Raw genomic sequence first — 18,820 nt, 5'->3', positions numbered from 1 at the left:
GGCCGCTGAGCCTGCGCGTCCGGAGCCTGTGCTCCGCAACGGGAGAGTCCACAGCGGTGAGAAGCCCGTGTACCGCAAAAAAAAAAAAAAAACAAAAAAAAACGAGATGATGCTGGTGCACAGTAAGTGCCGTGAACAGCCATAGGTGTGACTGATAATTAAACACAGCTCCATGAGATTGTTTGGGCCACTCAAACCCATGGTTCTCCAGGTATGGCCCCCAGACCAGCAGCGTCAGCATTTTGTTAGAAGTGAAAGTTCTTGGCCTCATCCCAGACCTGCTAAATCAGAAGCTCTGGGGGTGGCGCCCAGTCATGTGTGTGGGAGGAGCCCTCCCGATGATTCTGGAACACACTAATGTGGGTGGACTGCTGGTTCAGACCTCCAAGCCGCTCTGCCAGCAGTGACCTTGGCTGGAGATGTGGTTTTTAAGTTCCAGCACAATCTCTGTTATTAATAAGTCTCTTATTCAAACTTATTCGAATAATAAGGCACGATTGTCACAGCTCTCTCTCAATATATCCCGACCAGAGGCTCTCAGGGGTTCAAGGCTTCAGTGATGATTTTTAAACGATTGTGTTCTTGTGATCGAGCGGGCAGCTGCTGGGAGCTGGGATCCAAATCCCTGGCCTGATTCTCCTCCAGTTCACCAAGAAGGAACAGAGAGAAAGAGGGGTAGACAGGGGAGGGCCAGGAGTGGGCAGGGTCTGGAGCCCTGGTTCTCAACCTTGGCTGCACACTGGACTCTGTAAAAGATACTGAGGCCTGGGTTCACCCCAGGTATTCGGATGTAATGGTTTGGGTGTGTGCCCTGCGCATTGCGAGGCTTGAAAGGGCCCCAGGTGACTCTAATGCACGGCCAAGGCTGAGAAGCACTGGAGGACTTCATGGTTTGGTTTGATCTCTTCCTTCTAACATGAATCTGACTCTTTGCTGTAGACAGAGGTACGGGGGAATGGAAAGTGGGCAGGCTTCTTGGGTTTGGTTTCTTGAGCATCTTGAAATCCATATGAAATCCAGTTTCTCCACCGAGCAGGACAGCATTTGAATACCTGATGCCTGCCGTGTTTTCTTCGTTTCACTACCTGAATTATAAGATGGTTTCAACAATCTGTGTATGGAGTCGACATAACAAGTGAAAGAATGGAGGTCTAACATGCTTCCCGATATTCTGAGTTTAATAACATTCTCTCCTCATTGTTTTATTTTACATTGTAATATCAGTGTGGCAACCTTGCAGTTGCTATATTAGACTTTTATTTTAACTTTAAGAACTACAGCTTGGTGGCACATTTGTTCCATTTTCAAAAAGTGAAGTCAGCTAGTTTGCTTCACCGAGAAGCAGAGTCACTTCCACTGGGGGACAATGCTCGGAGCGGTGACAAAGGGGCGAGGTGCCCACCCGGTTGCTGGGCTGCCAGGCTCACCTCAAGCATTTTCCCTCTTTTCCCACTTATGAGGATCCCTCCCAGGGTCCCCGCCAGATGTGAGAAATACGCATCCCAGCTGTGTTTGCATGGATATTGTCAATAGTCGTTTCTAAGTGACTCTCTACACTGTGCAGTTAATTATCTGGCCATTTTAGGATTTTAGGATTAAAAGTAAAGGGAAGTATTGCAGCTTAATTTCATCGCTCACATGACCACTCCCATTATGTCCTATTAATGCTCCATTATCTGAGCAGAGAGAGAGAGCGTGAAAGGGAGAATCCCGGGAGGTTTGCACTGGGGTCACTGGAGAGAGCGTGACGAAGGCCCCTGGAGGGAAGAGGGGTCCCGGCAGACCCACCCTCAAGCCCCTACACCAGTGCAGGTGGGGTTCAAAGCCACGCCCGCCGCCCTTCACACAGCCCTCCTTCTTTCAAGGATGGTCCTCCTTCTTTCTTCTCCTCTTCTCTTGTGCACTTCGCTGGCTGCCGCCCCTCTCTCCACTCTCACGCTTGGTCCTCTCTCTATTTCTGCAGCTTCTTCAGTTTTACCACCCCCCAACCCCTGGCTGCACCCCTTTTCCCATGAAATATGTTCACATTTAGATAAGAAGACAAAATGAAGAAATTATACCGGACAGATTCGTCTCCTGGGCAACAGAGAATAGATCAGTCTAGAGATGGGGAAACAGAGTGGGCAGAGGACAGAGGAAATAGCAAACTACCAACGCCAGGCATGAGCGTGGGCCTTTGTGGAACACGCAGCATTTTCACAGCTGGGATTCCTGTCCCCTTGGCGACTCACTCCTGGTTAGAGATGCTTGGCCCGCCCTGGATTTCCGGCTCCCCCTCTGATGACATTTGATGCTCTTGGCACAAACTCCTGGGCTGGTCCCCAACATTTTCAACTTTTCCATCACAGACCCCCTGCGTACCCAGCCCTTCGCCAACTTAGTTTCTGCCAATTCTCATTGCGCAGGGACTGGCTGGAGTTGTCTCGGAGCAGTTGTGAGGGCAGACCCCCCCAAGAGCAGTTTGGTGCTGCACCCAACATCCTCTCCCCAGTCTGGAGATACACTGCAGATGTGCAAGCTGACAGGTGTGCAGGGGTGATTGTGGCAGCATCATGGGAAACACAAAAGAAATAACCTACAAATACAAATACAAAAGAAATAACCTAAGTCCCCATCAATAGGAATAGGTTGTGATATATACAAATAATGGAAGGAAAAGGCAGCTCTCTGTATACAGACAAGGAATAATCTTCAAGATCTAATTTTAAGTGAGAAAAGCAAGGGGCAGCACAGTATATAAATTTTGCTACCATTTGTGTTAAAAAAGGAAACAGGAAATGATACTTACACTTGTACATGCAGAGAGTTTTCTGGCAGAAACAGTGGTTACCTCTGGGGAGGAAAACTGAGTGGCTGGGGAAAGGGTGTAGCGAAACGTCCTCTCTGAGCTTAGTGCCATGTGTGTAGTGCCTGTTCAAAAAGTCTAATTAAAAACAAGATAAATGCTTTAGAATCAACATAGAGATGTGGAAATAGATGGGATCTTGGGTCTCATTCCTTAGTTGTACAGATTAGAACATTGAGCCCAAATTTCCATAACCACTAAGCGACTAGAACCCTCACCGTCACTGGCACCTATGCTCAAGGGAACACAGCTTCAAAACCCTACATATCACATGCACCCCTATGTTCACAGCAGCACTGTTCACAATAGCCAAGATATGGAAGCAACCTCAATGTCCATCAACAGATGAATAGATAAAGACGATGTGGCATATATATACAATGGAATACTACTCAGCCATAAAAAAGAACGAAATAATGTCATTTGCAGCAACATAGATGGACGTAGAGATTATCATATTAAGCGAAATAAGTCAGAAAAAGACAAATATCACAGGATATCACTTATATGTGGAATCTAAAATATTCTTTTACATGTAGCTGTCCTGTTTTCCCAGCACCATTTATTGAAGAGACTGTCTTTTCTCCATTGTATATTCTTGTCTCCTCATAGATTAATTGACCATAGGTGCTTGGGTTTATTTCTAGGCTCTCTATTCTCTTCCACTGATCTATGTGTCTGTTTTTGTTCCAATACCATGTTTCTATTATTCTGGCTTTGTAGTATAGTCAGAAGTCTTGGAGGGTTATGCTTCCGGCTTTGTTCTTTTTCTTCAGGATTGCTTTGGCAATTCTGGGTCTTTTATGGTTCCATACGAATTGTAGGATTAGTTGTTCTAGTGCTGTGAAAAATTTCATGGGTATTTTGAGAGGGATTGCATTAAACCTGTAGATTGCTTTAGGCAGTATTGATTCTTCCAATCCAAGAGCATGGGATATCTTTCCATTTCTTTGTATCATCTTCAATTTCCTTCATCAAAGTTTTATAGTTTTCAGAGTATAGGTCTTTCACCTCCTTGGTTAAGTTTATTCTGAGGTATTTTCTTCTTTCTGATGCAATTTTAAACAGCATTTTAAAAAACTTTCTCTTTCTGATAGTTCATTATTAATGTATAGAAATGTAACAGATTTCTGTATATTAATCTTGTATCCTGCAACTTTGCTGAATTCATTTATGAGTTCTAATAATCTGGGGGTGGAGACTTTAGGGTTTTCTATATAAAGTATCATGTGATCTGCAAATAGTGACAGTTTTACTCTTTCCTTCCAATTTCAATGCCAAAATACACCTTATTAATTTTGCTCCCAAAGGCTTCTTTCTGTGTAGGATTCTCCAGTCATCTTTAAAGCTAATAGGACTGTCTTCATGAATAACAGCAAATTAAAGTCAATTGAATTATGATTTGACTCAGTAATTTTCAACCCAGCATAAATACTTAATGGACTCATCTGGGGAGCTTTAAAAACATTCCGTTGCTCAGGGCCACAGCCTCGGATGTCCTCAAGTAACTGATTTGGGTGGAGCTTAAAAAACGAGATGGGGCTTCCCTGGTGGCGCAGTGGTTGAGAGTCCGCCTGCCGATGCAGGGGACGCGGAGAAAGAGGGGTAGACAGGGGAGGGCCAGGAGTGGGCAGGGTCTGGAGCCCTGGTTCTCAACCTTGGCTGCACACTGGACTCTGTAAAAGATACTGAGGCCTGGGTTCACCCCAGGTATTCGGATGTAATGGTTTGGGTGTGTGCCCTGCGCATTGCGAGGCTTGAAAGGGCCCCAGGTGACTCTAATGCACGGCCAAGGCTGAGAAGCACTGGAGGACTTCATGGTTTGGTTTGATCTCTTCCTTCTAACATGAATCTGACTCTTTGCTGTAGACAGAGGTACGGGGGAATGGAAAGTGGGCAGGCTTCTTGGGTTTGGTTTCTTGAGCATCTTGAAATCCATATGAAATCCAGTTTCTCCACCGAGCAGGACAGCATTTGAATACCTGATGCCTGCCGTGTTTTCTTCGTTTCACTACCTGAATTATAAGATGGTTTCAACAATCTGTGTATGGAGTCGACATAACAAGTGAAAGAATGGAGGTCTAACATGCTTCCCGATATTCTGAGTTTAATAACATTCTCTCCTCATTGTTTTATTTTACATTGTAATATCAGTGTGGCAACCTTGCAGTTGCTATATTAGACTTTTATTTTAACTTTAAGAACTACAGCTTGGTGGCACATTTGTTCCATTTTCAAAAAGTGAAGTCAGCTAGTTTGCTTCACCGAGAAGCAGAGTCACTTCCACTGGGGGACAATGCTCGGAGCGGTGACAAAGGGGCGAGGTGCCCACCCGGTTGCTGGGCTGCCAGGCTCACCTCAAGCATTTTCCCTCTTTTCCCACTTATGAGGATCCCTCCCAGGGTCCCCGCCAGATGTGAGAAATACGCATCCCAGCTGTGTTTGCATGGATATTGTCAATAGTCGTTTCTAAGTGACTCTCTACACTGTGCAGTTAATTATCTGGCCATTTTAGGATTTTAGGATTAAAAGTAAAGGGAAGTATTGCAGCTTAATTTCATCGCTCACATGACCACTCCCATTATGTCCTATTAATGCTCCATTATCTGAGCAGAGAGAGAGAGCGTGAAAGGGAGAATCCCGGGAGGTTTGCACTGGGGTCACTGGAGAGAGCGTGACGAAGGCCCCTGGAGGGAAGAGGGGTCCCGGCAGACCCACCCTCAAGCCCCTACACCAGTGCAGGTGGGGTTCAAAGCCACGCCCGCCGCCCTTCACACAGCCCTCCTGCTTTCAAGGATGGTCCTCCTTCTTTCTTCTCCTCTTCTCTTGTGCACTTCGCTGGCTGCCGCCCCTCTCTCCACTCTCACGCTTGGTCCTCTCTCTATTTCTGCAGCTTCTTCAGTTTTACCACCCCCCAACCCCTGGCTGCACCCCTTTTCCCATGAAATATGTTCACATTTAGATAAGAAGACAAAATGAAGAAATTATACCGGACAGATTCGTCTCCTGGGCAACAGAGAATAGATCAGTCTAGAGATGGGGAAACAGAGTGGGCAGAGGACAGAGGAAATAGCAAACTACCAACGCCAGGCATGAGCGTGGGCCTTTGTGGAACACGCAGCATTTTCACAGCTGGGATTCCTGTCCCCTTGGCGACTCACTCCTGGTTAGAGATGCTTGGCCCGCCCTGGATTTCCGGCTCCCCCTCTGATGACATTTGATGCTCTTGGCACAAACTCCTGGGCTGGTCCCCAACATTTTCAACTTTTCCATCACAGACCCCCTGCGTACCCAGCCCTTCGCCAACTTAGTTTCTGCCAATTCTCATTGCGCAGGGACTGGCTGGAGTTGTCTCGGAGCAGTTGTGAGGGCAGACCCCCCCAAGAGCAGTTTGGTGCTGCACCCAACATCCTCTCCCCAGTCTGGAGATACACTGCAGATGTGCAAGCTGACAGGTGTGCAGGGGTGATTGTGGCAGCATCATGGGAAACACAAAAGAAATAACCTACAAATACAAATACAAAAGAAATAACCTAAGTCCCCATCAATAGGAATAGGTTGTGATATATACAAATAATGGAAGGAAAAGGCAGCTCTCTGTATACAGACAAGGAATAATCTTCAAGATCTAATTTTAAGTGAGAAAAGCAAGGGGCAGCACAGTATATAAATTTTGCTACCATTTGTGTTAAAAAAGGAAACAGGAAATGATACTTACACTTGTACATGCAGAGAGTTTTCTGGCAGAAACAGTGGTTACCTCTGGGGAGGAAAACTGAGTGGCTGGGGAAAGGGTGTAGCGAAACGTCCTCTCTGAGCTTAGTGCCATGTGTGTAGTGCCTGTTCAAAAAGTCTAATTAAAAACAAGATAAATGCTTTAGAATCAACATAGAGATGTGGAAATAGATGGGATCTTGGGTCTCATTCCTTAGTTGTACAGATTAGAACATTGAGCCCAAATTTCCATAACCACTAAGTGACTAGAACCCTCACCATCACTGGCACCTATGCTCAAGGGAACACAGCTTCAAAACCCTACATATCACATGCACCCCTATGTTCACAGCAGCACTGTTCACAATAGCCAAGATATGGAAGCAACCTCAATGTCCATCAACAGATGAATAGATAAAGACGATGTGGCATATATATACAATGGAATACTACTCAGCCATAAAAAAGAACGAAATAATGTCATTTGCAGCAACATAGATGGACGTAGAGATTATCATATTAAGCGAAATAAGTCAGAAAAAGACAAATATCACAGGATATCACTTATATGTGGAATCTAAAATACGGCACAAATGGACTTATCTACAAAACAGAGACAGACTCACAGACATAGAGAACAGATTTGTGGTTGCCAAGGGGGAGGAGAGTGGGGGAGGGAAGTATTGGGATCTTGGGATTAGCAGATGCAAACTATTATATACAGGATGGATAAACAACAAAAGGAAAGGGAGGGTCGGAGGCGAGAGAGGCTCTTCCCAGGTCACTGTATAGCACAAGGAACTATACTGAATATCCTGTGATAAACCATAATGGAAAAGAATATATATATTATGTGTGTGTGTGTGTGTGTGTGTGTGTGTGTGTATATATGTATATATCTGAGTCACTTTGCTGTACAGCAGAAATGAACAACATTGCAAATCAACTGTACTTCAATAAAATTTAAAAAGAACTCTATGTATCAGTAGAGCTGGCAGTGTAAATATCAGGGTTGTACCACAGGGCGAGAAATTTGAGACTCAGTTTCTTTATTTGTATTGTGAACAATGAACTTGTTGTGAAGATAGTTAGATGGTGCATGTTTATCCTAGTACCTAGCATATGCTATCAGCATCTGATAAATGACTGTTATTTGTTATCTGGAGCTATTATGGTCTTGTTTGGGAAGGGAGGGATGTGAGGAAGGATGTCACGGGAGTGTCTGGAGATGAAGGCTTGCAGAATAAAGAAAAATAAAACACACACAGAGAACCCATGACTCTCATTTATTTAAATAGTCACTAGAGAATCAGAGAGAGTAAGTGATGGTTAACATGGAAAACATACGTTAGGGTGTGTGTAAGAGGGATATCGTGGAGAAAATTTCCAGTCTTTTTCACTCCAAAATGCCACTAAGAGCCACCTGTAACCAGCATTGTCCCTTGTGCTGAGAAATAAATGTGCACAACACAGGACCATCTGTGTGCTTCTCTCCATTTCTCTTTCATGCCTGATTGTCCAAACACCCTCATTATTCTTGCTAGCTTATTTCCTTTCCCATTTTCTCCTCTTCTGGGGCAACAGGTCAAGTGTGACTCAGAGCTCTGAGTGTTCTACTGGGAAATTGTTCGCCTTCCGTGGAGAGGCTGGGAAGATCCTGTTGTTCTGGGCAGCTCTGCTCACAGCTGCCTGGGCTGAGGAGCTTAGCAAGAGTCCAGTGAGAGCCCCTCATTGCCTTTGTGCCAGAAATCCACCTTCCCGTAGGCTGAGGGGCAAGAACACAAGTTTCCCTCTCTTGGTTACCACTTCATGATTTGTAATCATTCCATTCCTGCCTGATGGGAAGGAAAATACTGTGTGAGGTTCCAAGCTCAGGTTCTGCAATCATCCCTCCTGGGTTTAAATCTTCACTCCCCGGTGACAGCTTTGTGGTTGTGTGCTAGTTGTATAAGCTCCCTGCTCAGTTTCTATCTGAAAAAATGGCGGGGACAAAATGAGATAATCTGGGTACAAGGCAGAGCACAGGGCTTGTCTCTTAGTAAATTATCTGAAAGGGTAACTTGAAATCATAGCAGCAGCTATAGCAGTAGCAGAAGTAAATAAACAGAAGAAATAAAAAGGAGGTCTGGTTATTGGAGGAAGGTCCATCAGCACTGACTTCAGGGAATAGGGCCATTGTCACCAACTGCATTTGTGTGTGGGCCATTGCCCACCCGTCCCCCCCAGATGTATCCAGTCTTTGCTGGCCTGGGTTACCAGTGAAGAATGCTGTTTGGTCCCAGTAGTTCTGCAAGCAGGGTGACTTTAAGAAGGAGATTGTCCTGGTGGACAAATATCCTTTCCTGGTCCAGGGTGAGACATGATATATCAAAGCTTTTAATAAATGTGTGAATACGTTATTGACTTACCTTATTTCAAAGACATAAATATAGGCAAATTCACTTAACCCTGAAGGCAGAGGTCAATAAGTGGTAGATATTTTTTAATCCTGCTTTCAGTATATACACGAGAAGAGCACCAGTTACTTAGACTCTGCAGTTTGTAATTGATTCTGAGGGTTTGGGGTGGCCTTGACAGATGTGATTACCAAGTGGATCCCCTGGTCTTCGGAGAAATTGAAGTGTTTATATAACTGAAAAGCTAGACTGTGATCAAAGGAATACTTTTATAAATCATTGTCATGCAGCCATGTGGAGAGCTAAGGACTGAACTGACCCTGCCGTGCCCAGTCGGTCACCCTCTGGGTGGTGGCCTAACGTGCCTGAACATGGCTTCAGGAAGTGGACACCTTCCTTTGCAGAGTAACTTTCACCTTAGAAAGAATCTTCACATAAATTATCCCATTGGATAAGTTGTCTGTAGCCTCAGCTCATATGCTGGTTTTCTCATTGGACCCCACCTGAATGATAGGCAACGCTGTACCACGATGGGAAGAAAACCTGGGCTCTCCTGACCATGGTTACTACAGAGCCAGGTGAGGAAAGATTTTTCAAATAATCATCTAGCTACTAGTCTTTTCCTATCCTGTGATGAACCACGGATGTTTTCGACCACAATCTGAAGTCCCAACAGCATAAACCTGCGTATAGCTTATTAATAGGGAAAGTTCTAAAGATGCATGTTATTCAATACATTTAAATATTGGTGCAGTTTCCTTAGTTTCTAAGGGAACTTCCCCTTGAGAATTTCACTTTACAAATGAGATACATATTATATTTTTATTTAGAGTCCAGGAGGATTTCTGTAGGATCATTTCAGAGGCGACTTAGTTCTCTGCAGAACTGAGGCCTGACACTGACATCTGATCAGTCACCCTGATTTCAAAGAATTCTTTTCCATTGGTAGGCAAACTTTTATAAAAAAAAAAAAAAAAATTAGGACATAGTGCAATCTTTTTATCTAAAAGTGTTACGTGGCAAGTGCTTAACTCTCAGTAAAAGGGAATTTAGATTTATTCAGAAATGTTATTAAAATACCCTATAGGATATCCTGGAATATCGCCCTTGACACAACAAAGCTTCTCAACGCCCTTGGCTTAAGTGCATCTAAACTGCCTGCCTTTGTGGGAAGTTTATCTCTGGGCTCTGATCCATGTTCAATATACTCCCAGGTTGAGCTCCATTTATGTTCGATCAATAGTATTCTGTGTCACACTGAACTGGAAGACCAAAGCCAGTGGATCAAGTTTATCACTGGATGCATGTAGGATACATTTCAAATCATTGAAAATATACCATACTAACTTTGTCTCCATGACGATCTCAATTTTGTGTGTGTTCCCACAGAAATGGAGGAAACAGAACTGTCAGCAGAAATGCCCACAGACCTGGATGAAGAGGCTACGGCCCCAAGCACATTTGCTGCAGTGACCACAGAAATATTCACTACCAGTATGAGTTCTACCCTTACTGATGAAGATGCAGGCCAATTACAGTTTATATTAATGGGGTTGATCCCATTGATTTTATTGGCCGTCCTTTTATCCGTGATACTCTTTGTAATACATCGTAAAAGAAAAAGGAATAAACAAGGTAAATATTTTGCCTGTTCCCATTTCCAGACAACTGTTTCATATGTTAATGAATAACTGATAAAACGCAATACTTTTTGCTTCCACACAGAGCCCTCTAGCCAAGGATCTCAGGGTGCTTTCCAGACACGTAAGTATTACCCTAACACCTGCCTGGAGTTGGGATGGTGTGGGAAAAGAAACCGAGAGGTTTTTAAGTGAAGCAACTACATAAAATAATACGTGATGAGTGACTTGTTTCTATGAAGTTTTCCAGAGTTTAGAAATGCCATATTCCTTCCTATTTAAAAAAAAAAAAGAGAGAGAGAATGCTTTCAGCCTAAATTGAAAATTAAAATACACAGCTGCCATCTCTGTATCTAATCTAGATGAGGGCCCTGTGTAATTGTGGCCAATAGGTCAACGTAACATTTCCCGACCATTGGAGGAAACGGTTAGGCTGGTGAAGCTGCGGGTCAGATTGCGGGCAGGGTGGGAAGGCTGGAGTCCTTGGGCTCATCACCACAGGAGGAGGATTCTTCCATCTGTGCTTTGTCACAGATACTGTTTTCTCCCCTGTGCCCCATCCCCATTTAATCTTGAAAAGGCCTGGGTGAAGCATGGTTCTTATTCCTATTAAAGCTAGGCTAACTTTTAGAATGAAATCCCTGATTGGCTAAAGATGACTATAATCAATGGAAAACTAATCTGATAGAACATTCCCGGGGTCAGAGATACACTCTGCGAGGAGTCACTTCCAATGCCAGGACTATCAAATACTAGGTGTCGGGATAGTTCTGAGTCCAAAGCAGACTTGGTTTCTTTTGCCTTGTGCTGGTAAAAGTGACTCCAATTAGATTTTCAAGTTGAAGCCTTTAGGGATTCCAAAAATCACTCAAGGGTGATAAGATACATATTTATATGTGCATACAAAACTCACTCTGTGTATTTCACATCCACTAACAGGGCACCTCTGGCTCTGAGATCATGCCCTTGGCCTGCGGGCCCCCTCACCATCCTTGTACCAGGAGAGGCTTTAAGCTCTCGTGGAGCTGTAAATGGTCATTTTCCATTATGCCGGCAGGTAGGGCAAATGTGAGATGGGAAGGAAGCAGAGAAGAGCATTACCTTTCATGGCAGGGTAATAGATTCCAAGAAAGTAGAAGATACATATGTTTCTCCACTGCTTGCAATTTCAGGGTGACCTAATAACAGTCATCACGAGGGAGCTCCTTTGTAAGCTAGAGAAAGAGAAAAAGCACACAGAGCTGCCTGGACCCGTTTTTGTTTTTTTTTTTTTTTAAGTAGAGAAAGTAAGAATTTCCTGCCCAAACCCTAGCCTATAGCTGATCTTACCTAATGGAGTCATGAGGTCAGGGAGAGGTCGGGGTTGACTACACAAATGGTCATGCTCTGAGGCTCTAAATCCAGAAAGGGACTTTTCACTGTACTTTATTTGGAGAATCTCAAAATTCAAAAGCCATTCACAAGTGAGAACTGACCTCAGACACGGTCCGGGCAGTATCTGCTGCTCCCTTTCCTGATGCCTCCATGCCTGATTGATGCTGTGTCTTCTGTCTGGAATTTCCTCCTTGGTTGCTTGGCAAACTGCCACCCCCTTCTTCAATGCCCAGTTCCAAAGTTTTTATGAAGAGTTGAGTAATCACACCCCAGGCAAAATTAATCACCACCTCTTGACTGTTCACACTTATTGTGCACCATATTTACACTGGCATAAGTTGGTGACTTGCCTTTTTTTGGTCTCTCTTTCTTACTAGGTTATGTTCTCTTTAAGGTCCAAGAGAACTAAGAACTTGTCTTATTTATCTTGTTGAATAGTGTGGCGAGGACAGACTTTGGAATACTCTGCCTAGTTGGCTTTTGCCTTTCCTAGCTCTATGACCTCTGCTTCAGTTTCCTCATCTGTCAAATGGGCAAACTCAGCACCTACCTCATAGAGTTGTTGCGTGAATTAAGTGGATTCATCTATCTAAAGCACTTAAGAAAAAACAGTACCCAGCATATTGTGTCCGCTAATTATTATTATCCCTTTTATCTAACAGAATGCCTAGCCCAACACATATATTAGCTGCTCAATAAATGCGTTGCAGGAATGAGTTGATGAAAGAATGTGAGAACTTTTTTTAGAGAATACTTATTCTCAGAGGTAAAAGTAAATTTGCACATTATTCTTAATACAAATTGGCATATCGTTTTTACTTTAAATATGCCTCACTTTAAGAAAACACAAATGGAAAACTTAGAATTTCAAAGCAACTGCTTATCACCAGTTTTTGGTAAGGAGCACTTTATTGGACTATTTTCTTTTACTTGCCACTCCTTTAATATAGATTCAGATGGTTAACTGATGAATCTCTCTTCAGACAGACTGACAGCGAAAAGGTTCACAACCACTGCCCACTGAAGTCCCCCCATTCATATTTAGCATTATAATGCAAGTCAATAAAAGGAGATTATATTTAAATTAACGGAAGTTGATTTAAATATATTTTAAATTTATTTTTCCAGGAAAAATAAAACTGTCATACTGGGTCAGACCAGCATTTTGCTTGGAAAGTTCCCAAAGGAATGTTTTGTGGGAGGGCATGGGTGATGTCTCCGGTTAGGAATAGACACATTATTTCTGTCCTCAGGTGAATAGAGCCTGCTGTATTCTTCCACACCAAGAAATGTCTTTAAATTTGACAACTGGGGAGCACTTGGCCAATATTTGTAGAAAGAACACTTCACCTGTTTGGAAATTACCTTTTTTCTTTGGGCCTGTCCGTTCCTTGTCCAGGAAAGGGAAGGCTGTGTAGTGACTTAATGTGCTATTGTCCTTCTCCCTAGACTTGCAGGCATTAGATTTGCAGTTGTTATTATTTAACATTTATTAGGTGTCCTGATGTGCTGCATCTCTGGGAAAGAGCTGCAGGGGAAACAGCTGGCAGTAAAGCATCCCTTTAAACAGGCTTTAACTACAGGACACCTGGCTGGGCTCAAGCTCCAGAAAGACACTCTCTCGCTCACTGTTCAGCACAGAAACCAGATAAGCGAGCCGGTGTCCTGCTGGGTCCCCCATCCCCACCCCAACCCTGCAATCCTACCGTCAAGTGCACCCGGGAGTCTAGCCGGCAGGGGGCTAAGTGGGGCTAAGTGGGCGTCAGGGGGGAACTGAAGGAGGCGGAGGGAGTGGGGAGGCCGACAGGAAGTGGCAGGGCTGTGGGAGGGAAAATGGAATCAAGTGCGGGTCGTGGGTTGTGTGAGACCTGCGTCTGCCCCCCGGTGCAGAAGGAGTAGGTGGCTATTAATAAAGAGACAGAAGCCAGGTGGAGTGGAGCGGGCAGGGCCTGATCGCTGCTGAGGACGGGTAATTGGTCTCCCTCCCAGTTTCATGCTCGGCTCCGGGGCGCTCTCCCAGATGTTTTCCCGTTGCCATGGCGACTGGGGCAGGGGTAATGGCCGTGGAGCAGGGGAGACGAGGCCACAGGAGGCTTTTTGCTCTCTTTGAATACTGATTACAGGAGCTTCACGTTTGGTGCATCTGGAGCACTTTTGTAATGGGTTTTTAAACTTTTCTATCACCCGCATGCAGGGCTTGCTTTGGCTCACCGCGAAGCCTGCGGGCACGCAGATTAAAAAGATAAATCCCCCCCCCCCACGACAGTGGGGCTGTAAGGGGTTATTAAGCAGGCAAAGAGGGAGGGGGAGGCCGGAGGGACAAAACAGGGGCATTTTTATGGGTCACCTGTAAGGGAGGTTCAACTGTATAGGGGCTTTATTTATAGTAAAATCCCTTAAGGAAATAGCCTGTACATTTTAGATGAAAAAATGCATGGATATAAAATGAGATGAACATGCTCCCCTTTCCCCAATTTAAGTGTCTGAGGAGTCAGGCACCTGCAGGAAGCTTCAGATTCCTACCGAGAGGCAGGAGGACACAACCTACATCCCCTCGAAGGGAAGCAGTGATGGCATGAAACTGACATCTGTGCCCAACTTTCCTGGGTGAGCGGTGCCATTAAAGCTTGCCAACCCACAGGAAATTACAGCAGCTCCCGGCTGCCAGGAGCTCAGTTCCAGGTGCCTGCTGGTTGTGTTCCCCCACTGAGGGCCTGCACCTCTGCCTGCCAGACAAAGGAGGCCTCTGATGGCTAAGGATCGAGACCATTTGGCTATTCGGTGGACCTCTACAAAGTGGCTTGCTTCTCAGTGGTTTTCACATCATAAAAGGTGCAGTGGGGCTGTGCTATCCACTCGCTGGCCATCATTGCCCTGCTTCTCTGGGGGCATTGGTTCCCCCGCCAGGCAAAACAGAGTTTGAGCACGGGGCTGTAATTCTTGCCCGTGTTCACCTGGAGTCTGGTCAGCATTCGAGCCATTTTGCAAACTGTTACCTGACTCACCTCAACTAACAGCAACAAAAAGCAGGCTTGTTGGAAGTTTCACTATTATGAGAACGCTAAATCCAAAACACTGGGCACGAATTTAACCCCAGGGCTGGACAATCCAGATTAAGACCTATTCATTTATTCAATAAATATTTACGGGGTGTTTGTCAGGTACCGTGCAAGCTGGATGGGGTAGGGCTGGGGGATGCCACCATGAACAAGGCAGACATGATCCCCGCCCTTTGGCAGCTATGGTCTAATGGGAGTGACAGACAAAAAAGAGTTAAACAGAGAAACTGATCAGTGACAAATTGTGGCAGGCACTGTGAAGGAGCACACGAGGATCTGAGCTGGGAAGCAGCAGGAAAGATGGGCCTTACTTCAGACAGAGGAGGTAGGGGAGGTGTCTCTGAGGAAAGAGTATAAGCTGATGTAACTGGGCAAAGGGCTCGAGTGCCCGCGGTGCAGGAAGCTCGAGGGCCCGCAGCGCTCTGAAAGAGCAAAGGAAGCCAGAGTTTGCAGCAAAGGAAGGATTTATTGCAGGGCGCCAAGCAAGGGGGTGGGAGACAAGCCTCGGATCCAGTCCAACTTGATCATTGAGTTAGCGGTGTTTTTAAAGAAGAACAAAGAAGCTGCGATTAATCATCGTCTTGTGACATGTCTGTGACATTTCTTAATCGTGATTCTAGGAGTCAGGACGTTTCTGGTTTACGATTCTCTGACGAGGTGGTCCATGGCTGGGGGTCTGTGAGCAACACTTGCGCTGGAGAAACAACCTGAGTTTGTGCTTTAATGATGAGATCTACAACAGCAATTTTGGTACATTAACGATGTTATCGATAACGGCAGTTTTAGTCATCTGACTCTGGTGGATTAGAGTTCAGTTAGCACAGGACTGAGGTCGGAGGGAACAAGCAGGGGAATGAAGGTTTGGAGAGAGAGATTAATCATAAACTTGGTAGGGGACCTTCTGTTTTAGGGGGGACTTGGTATCACTGAGACCAGAAGGGTGTGAGAGATCCACCCACCCAAAGAGCAGGGCGAGAGGGGAGTTCCAGGGGGAGCCCGTGATTGATAACCCACGTCCTACTCCGGGACAAAGGGACAGTGTCACGTGTGGTTTGGTGTGTTGCAAGGAGATGAGATAGCAGTGGTTTGAACCGGCACATCTGGGGGCCCAGGAACAAGCCCTCTTTTCAACTCCTCCTTTCTCCGTCTTACCACTGTTTTCCTCTTCCTATGGATAAAAATAGTCAAGGGGGATGGACATCCGCTGTGAAGTGAGCGCTCTCAGAGGACCACCAGATCTGAAAGAACAGAGTTCACGTGGATGGGACCGCATTTCAATATGGCAGTCTGCCCTTGTTTGACATAGAGGTTAACTACTGCTCCTTTCAAAATGTTATCTACTAGAAGTAGTTTCCTCTCTTTGTAGAGGAGATTTCAGCTGTTGGAAATAAAAAGTTGTTACACACACTGAACGTTAACATGACTTTTATATTTACTCTCTTTTAGATGACCTGGAAAGTGAAAACATGAAAGTGTAAGTTCCCCGCTGCGTCCAGTCCAGCTCGGGGTGGGCCACGATGTCGGGGGATGAACAGATTAGAGAGCCCGCCTTTCAAGAGTTTTGGGTTTGACACCCCTTGCGGGGACCTTTGGCCTCCCCAGCCCCAGGAGGATGTGCCCGAGTGCCCACACCTCACCCCAGGGGAGATCTGAGAGGAGGGCAAGGTCCTCTGTTCAGAAAAGACCTTTTATTCTGACTGCTACTGATTCCAAATGCATTGGTGGTTGAGTATGCTGGGACGCTGGGTGTATTTCAAGGACATCCGTTCATTTATTCTGATCAAAAATTTTATCTCCAGGGAAGAGACTTTAGCTGGTTATTAAGGGAGGGGAGCCCTGGTAGAAGCCTGAGGTTTGTATGTTGAGAAGCAGAGCTTGGTGGGGAGAGGGGGCGAGAAGAGGAATGGAGGTGGCGGGGGAGGGGGGGGGTGGAGGAGGAGAGAGGAAGAGAGGATGCCCCTGGAGGAGTGGCCTGGGGCGATGTCACCACCACCTCTGCCCCACCCCCCGGTTGTTTGGACACTAGGCTGGCTTCCTCTGCAGGGTGGCGCCTACGAAGCGCAGCAGGTCAGAGCAGGTGGTCCCCTCCCCCAACCCCGCCTACATTAACCTGGGCTTCTCCCCTGAACAGCGCGCTGAGCCCCTGCCAGGGAGGACGGTGGATTTTTGAGCCCAAGGGCTCCATTTCTTCAAGGCAGGAAAGCCTGGGAATGGAAGGGCGAGGTGATGAAAGTAGCCTGTTGACCGTGGCCTCTGGACCTGGAGCACTGATCAAAAACCCCCAAAGAAAGGGAAGTGAAATTGAGCAAGGCTAAAATGCTAAATGTGGCAACTCCCCGGAGGAGTCTCGGGCTTGGTACCTTCCGGAGGACCAGAGTCTCCTGCGCTGCCTTTCCGCGCATCATCAGTAATGGATGACGGTTTATTTTCGTTTTTGCCTTTTTTTCCTATTAGAGTTTGGTCCTCTTGAATAGGGCAAACCCCCAGCCTACCCTCGAGTGTAAGACACTGATTCGAGTTCGTCTTCCTCAGAGCCCACGGTCAACATCCTAGGCGCTCCTCAAACGAAATTCAGCACATCACACATGTTGGTTTTGTTTTTTGTTTTGTTTTTTCCAACAAGCTCTTTATTTTCTCTCTCCAGCCCTATTTTTGAGGAAGACACACCCTCTGTGATGGAAATAGAAATGGAAGAGCTTGATAAGTGGATGAACAGCATGAATAGAAATGGTATGTGGTGTGGAATAACCTAAGGTGGTTTTTTTCTGTGCTCTCTGGTAAGAGAAGGCTGCCCCCACTTTGTAACTATGCCATGAGTCCTGGAGGGACCCTGTGAGCCCACCCACATTACATCTGGCACATGCACGAAGTAAGCGGGGGGGGGGGGGGGGGGGGGTCTGACCATCCTTAAATAGGCAGTTTAATTATTGCATCAATTGTTGCCACTCTTTTGTATTTTTGCACACGTTTTTCAAATGGCCTTTTTTTTCTTGAAAATGATCTTATTTTCGAGCAAGGAAATCTCTTGAAACCAAACTATCTGGAAAAAGTTACCATCTGGCATTATCTGATATATTATAGAATCTAGAGATCTGTGATTTTAATCTGTATATAAAAATAAAACTTTATCAAATATGGTTTACATAGATCTGTCTGTCTAGTAGGCACTAGCCATATATGTCTATTTAACTTAAAATTTAAAAAATTAAATGAAATTTAAAATTTTGTTCCTTACTCATTCCAGCCACAGTTTGAGGGCTCAGTAGCCACCTGTGGCTAACAGCTATTATATCAGACAGTGCAAATCTAGAACACTCCCTTCACTGTAGAAAGTTCTACTGGACAGCACTAATAGAGATAGTAATATAAATATCCAATTATAACTTAATTTCCAATTGATATCTGGCAGTAATTGTAGTATATGTCCCTTACTTTTCATTAAATCAATGTTTAGATTTAAAAATGATGACAGCTGTTTTTTCTATTTTTGATTCCTTTAAAAACTCAATAAATTATTTTAATGCTCATGCTAAATTAATACAATCTACTATTTATATCATCATATCACTTGTATTTTTAACATTTATCTTAAAGAAAATACCCTGGGAGCTGTCAGAGTCAACAAACTACAATGGAGTTCTCAAATCCAGAGGCTTGGTGTTAGAATTTTTGTACCAGAGGCTCATCAAGATGAGCTTGGAGCGGCTGGGCCCGTGAGCCATGGCCGCTGAGCCTGCGCGTCCGGAGCCTGTGCTCCGCAACGGGAGAGGCCGCAGCAGAGGGAGGCCCGCG

General features: G+C 45.1%; 2 protein-coding genes across 2 annotated transcripts in view; both read left to right on the top strand.

Moving 5' to 3' along the window:
* FHDC1 (FH2 domain containing 1) overlaps positions 1-407 on the top strand; it is a 44,544-nt gene extending 44,137 nt beyond the window's left edge. The window contains exon 16 of the mRNA XM_028492551.2: positions 212-407. Coding sequence (XP_028348352.1) covers positions 212-407 — 196 coding nt within the window. The remainder of the gene's footprint in view (positions 1-211) is intronic.
* Positions 408-9,514: 9,107 nt separating this feature from the next.
* Positions 9,515-18,820, top strand: part of TMEM154 (transmembrane protein 154) — a 23,311-nt gene continuing 14,005 nt past the window's right edge. Inside the window, exons 1-5 of the mRNA XM_028492550.1 lie at positions 9,515-9,533; positions 10,345-10,590; positions 10,681-10,719; positions 16,475-16,502; positions 17,673-17,758. Coding sequence (XP_028348351.1) covers positions 9,515-9,533; positions 10,345-10,590; positions 10,681-10,719; positions 16,475-16,502; positions 17,673-17,758 — 418 coding nt within the window. The remainder of the gene's footprint in view (positions 9,534-10,344; positions 10,591-10,680; positions 10,720-16,474; positions 16,503-17,672; positions 17,759-18,820) is intronic.

The sequence above is a fragment of the Physeter macrocephalus genome, chromosome 7 (assembly GCF_002837175.3).
Source record: "Physeter macrocephalus isolate SW-GA chromosome 7, ASM283717v5, whole genome shotgun sequence".
Lineage (NCBI taxonomy): Eukaryota > Metazoa > Chordata > Mammalia > Artiodactyla > Physeteridae > Physeter > Physeter macrocephalus.
Note: the sequence above shows the minus strand (reverse complement) of the source record. Positions and strands in the feature narration are given on the sequence as shown.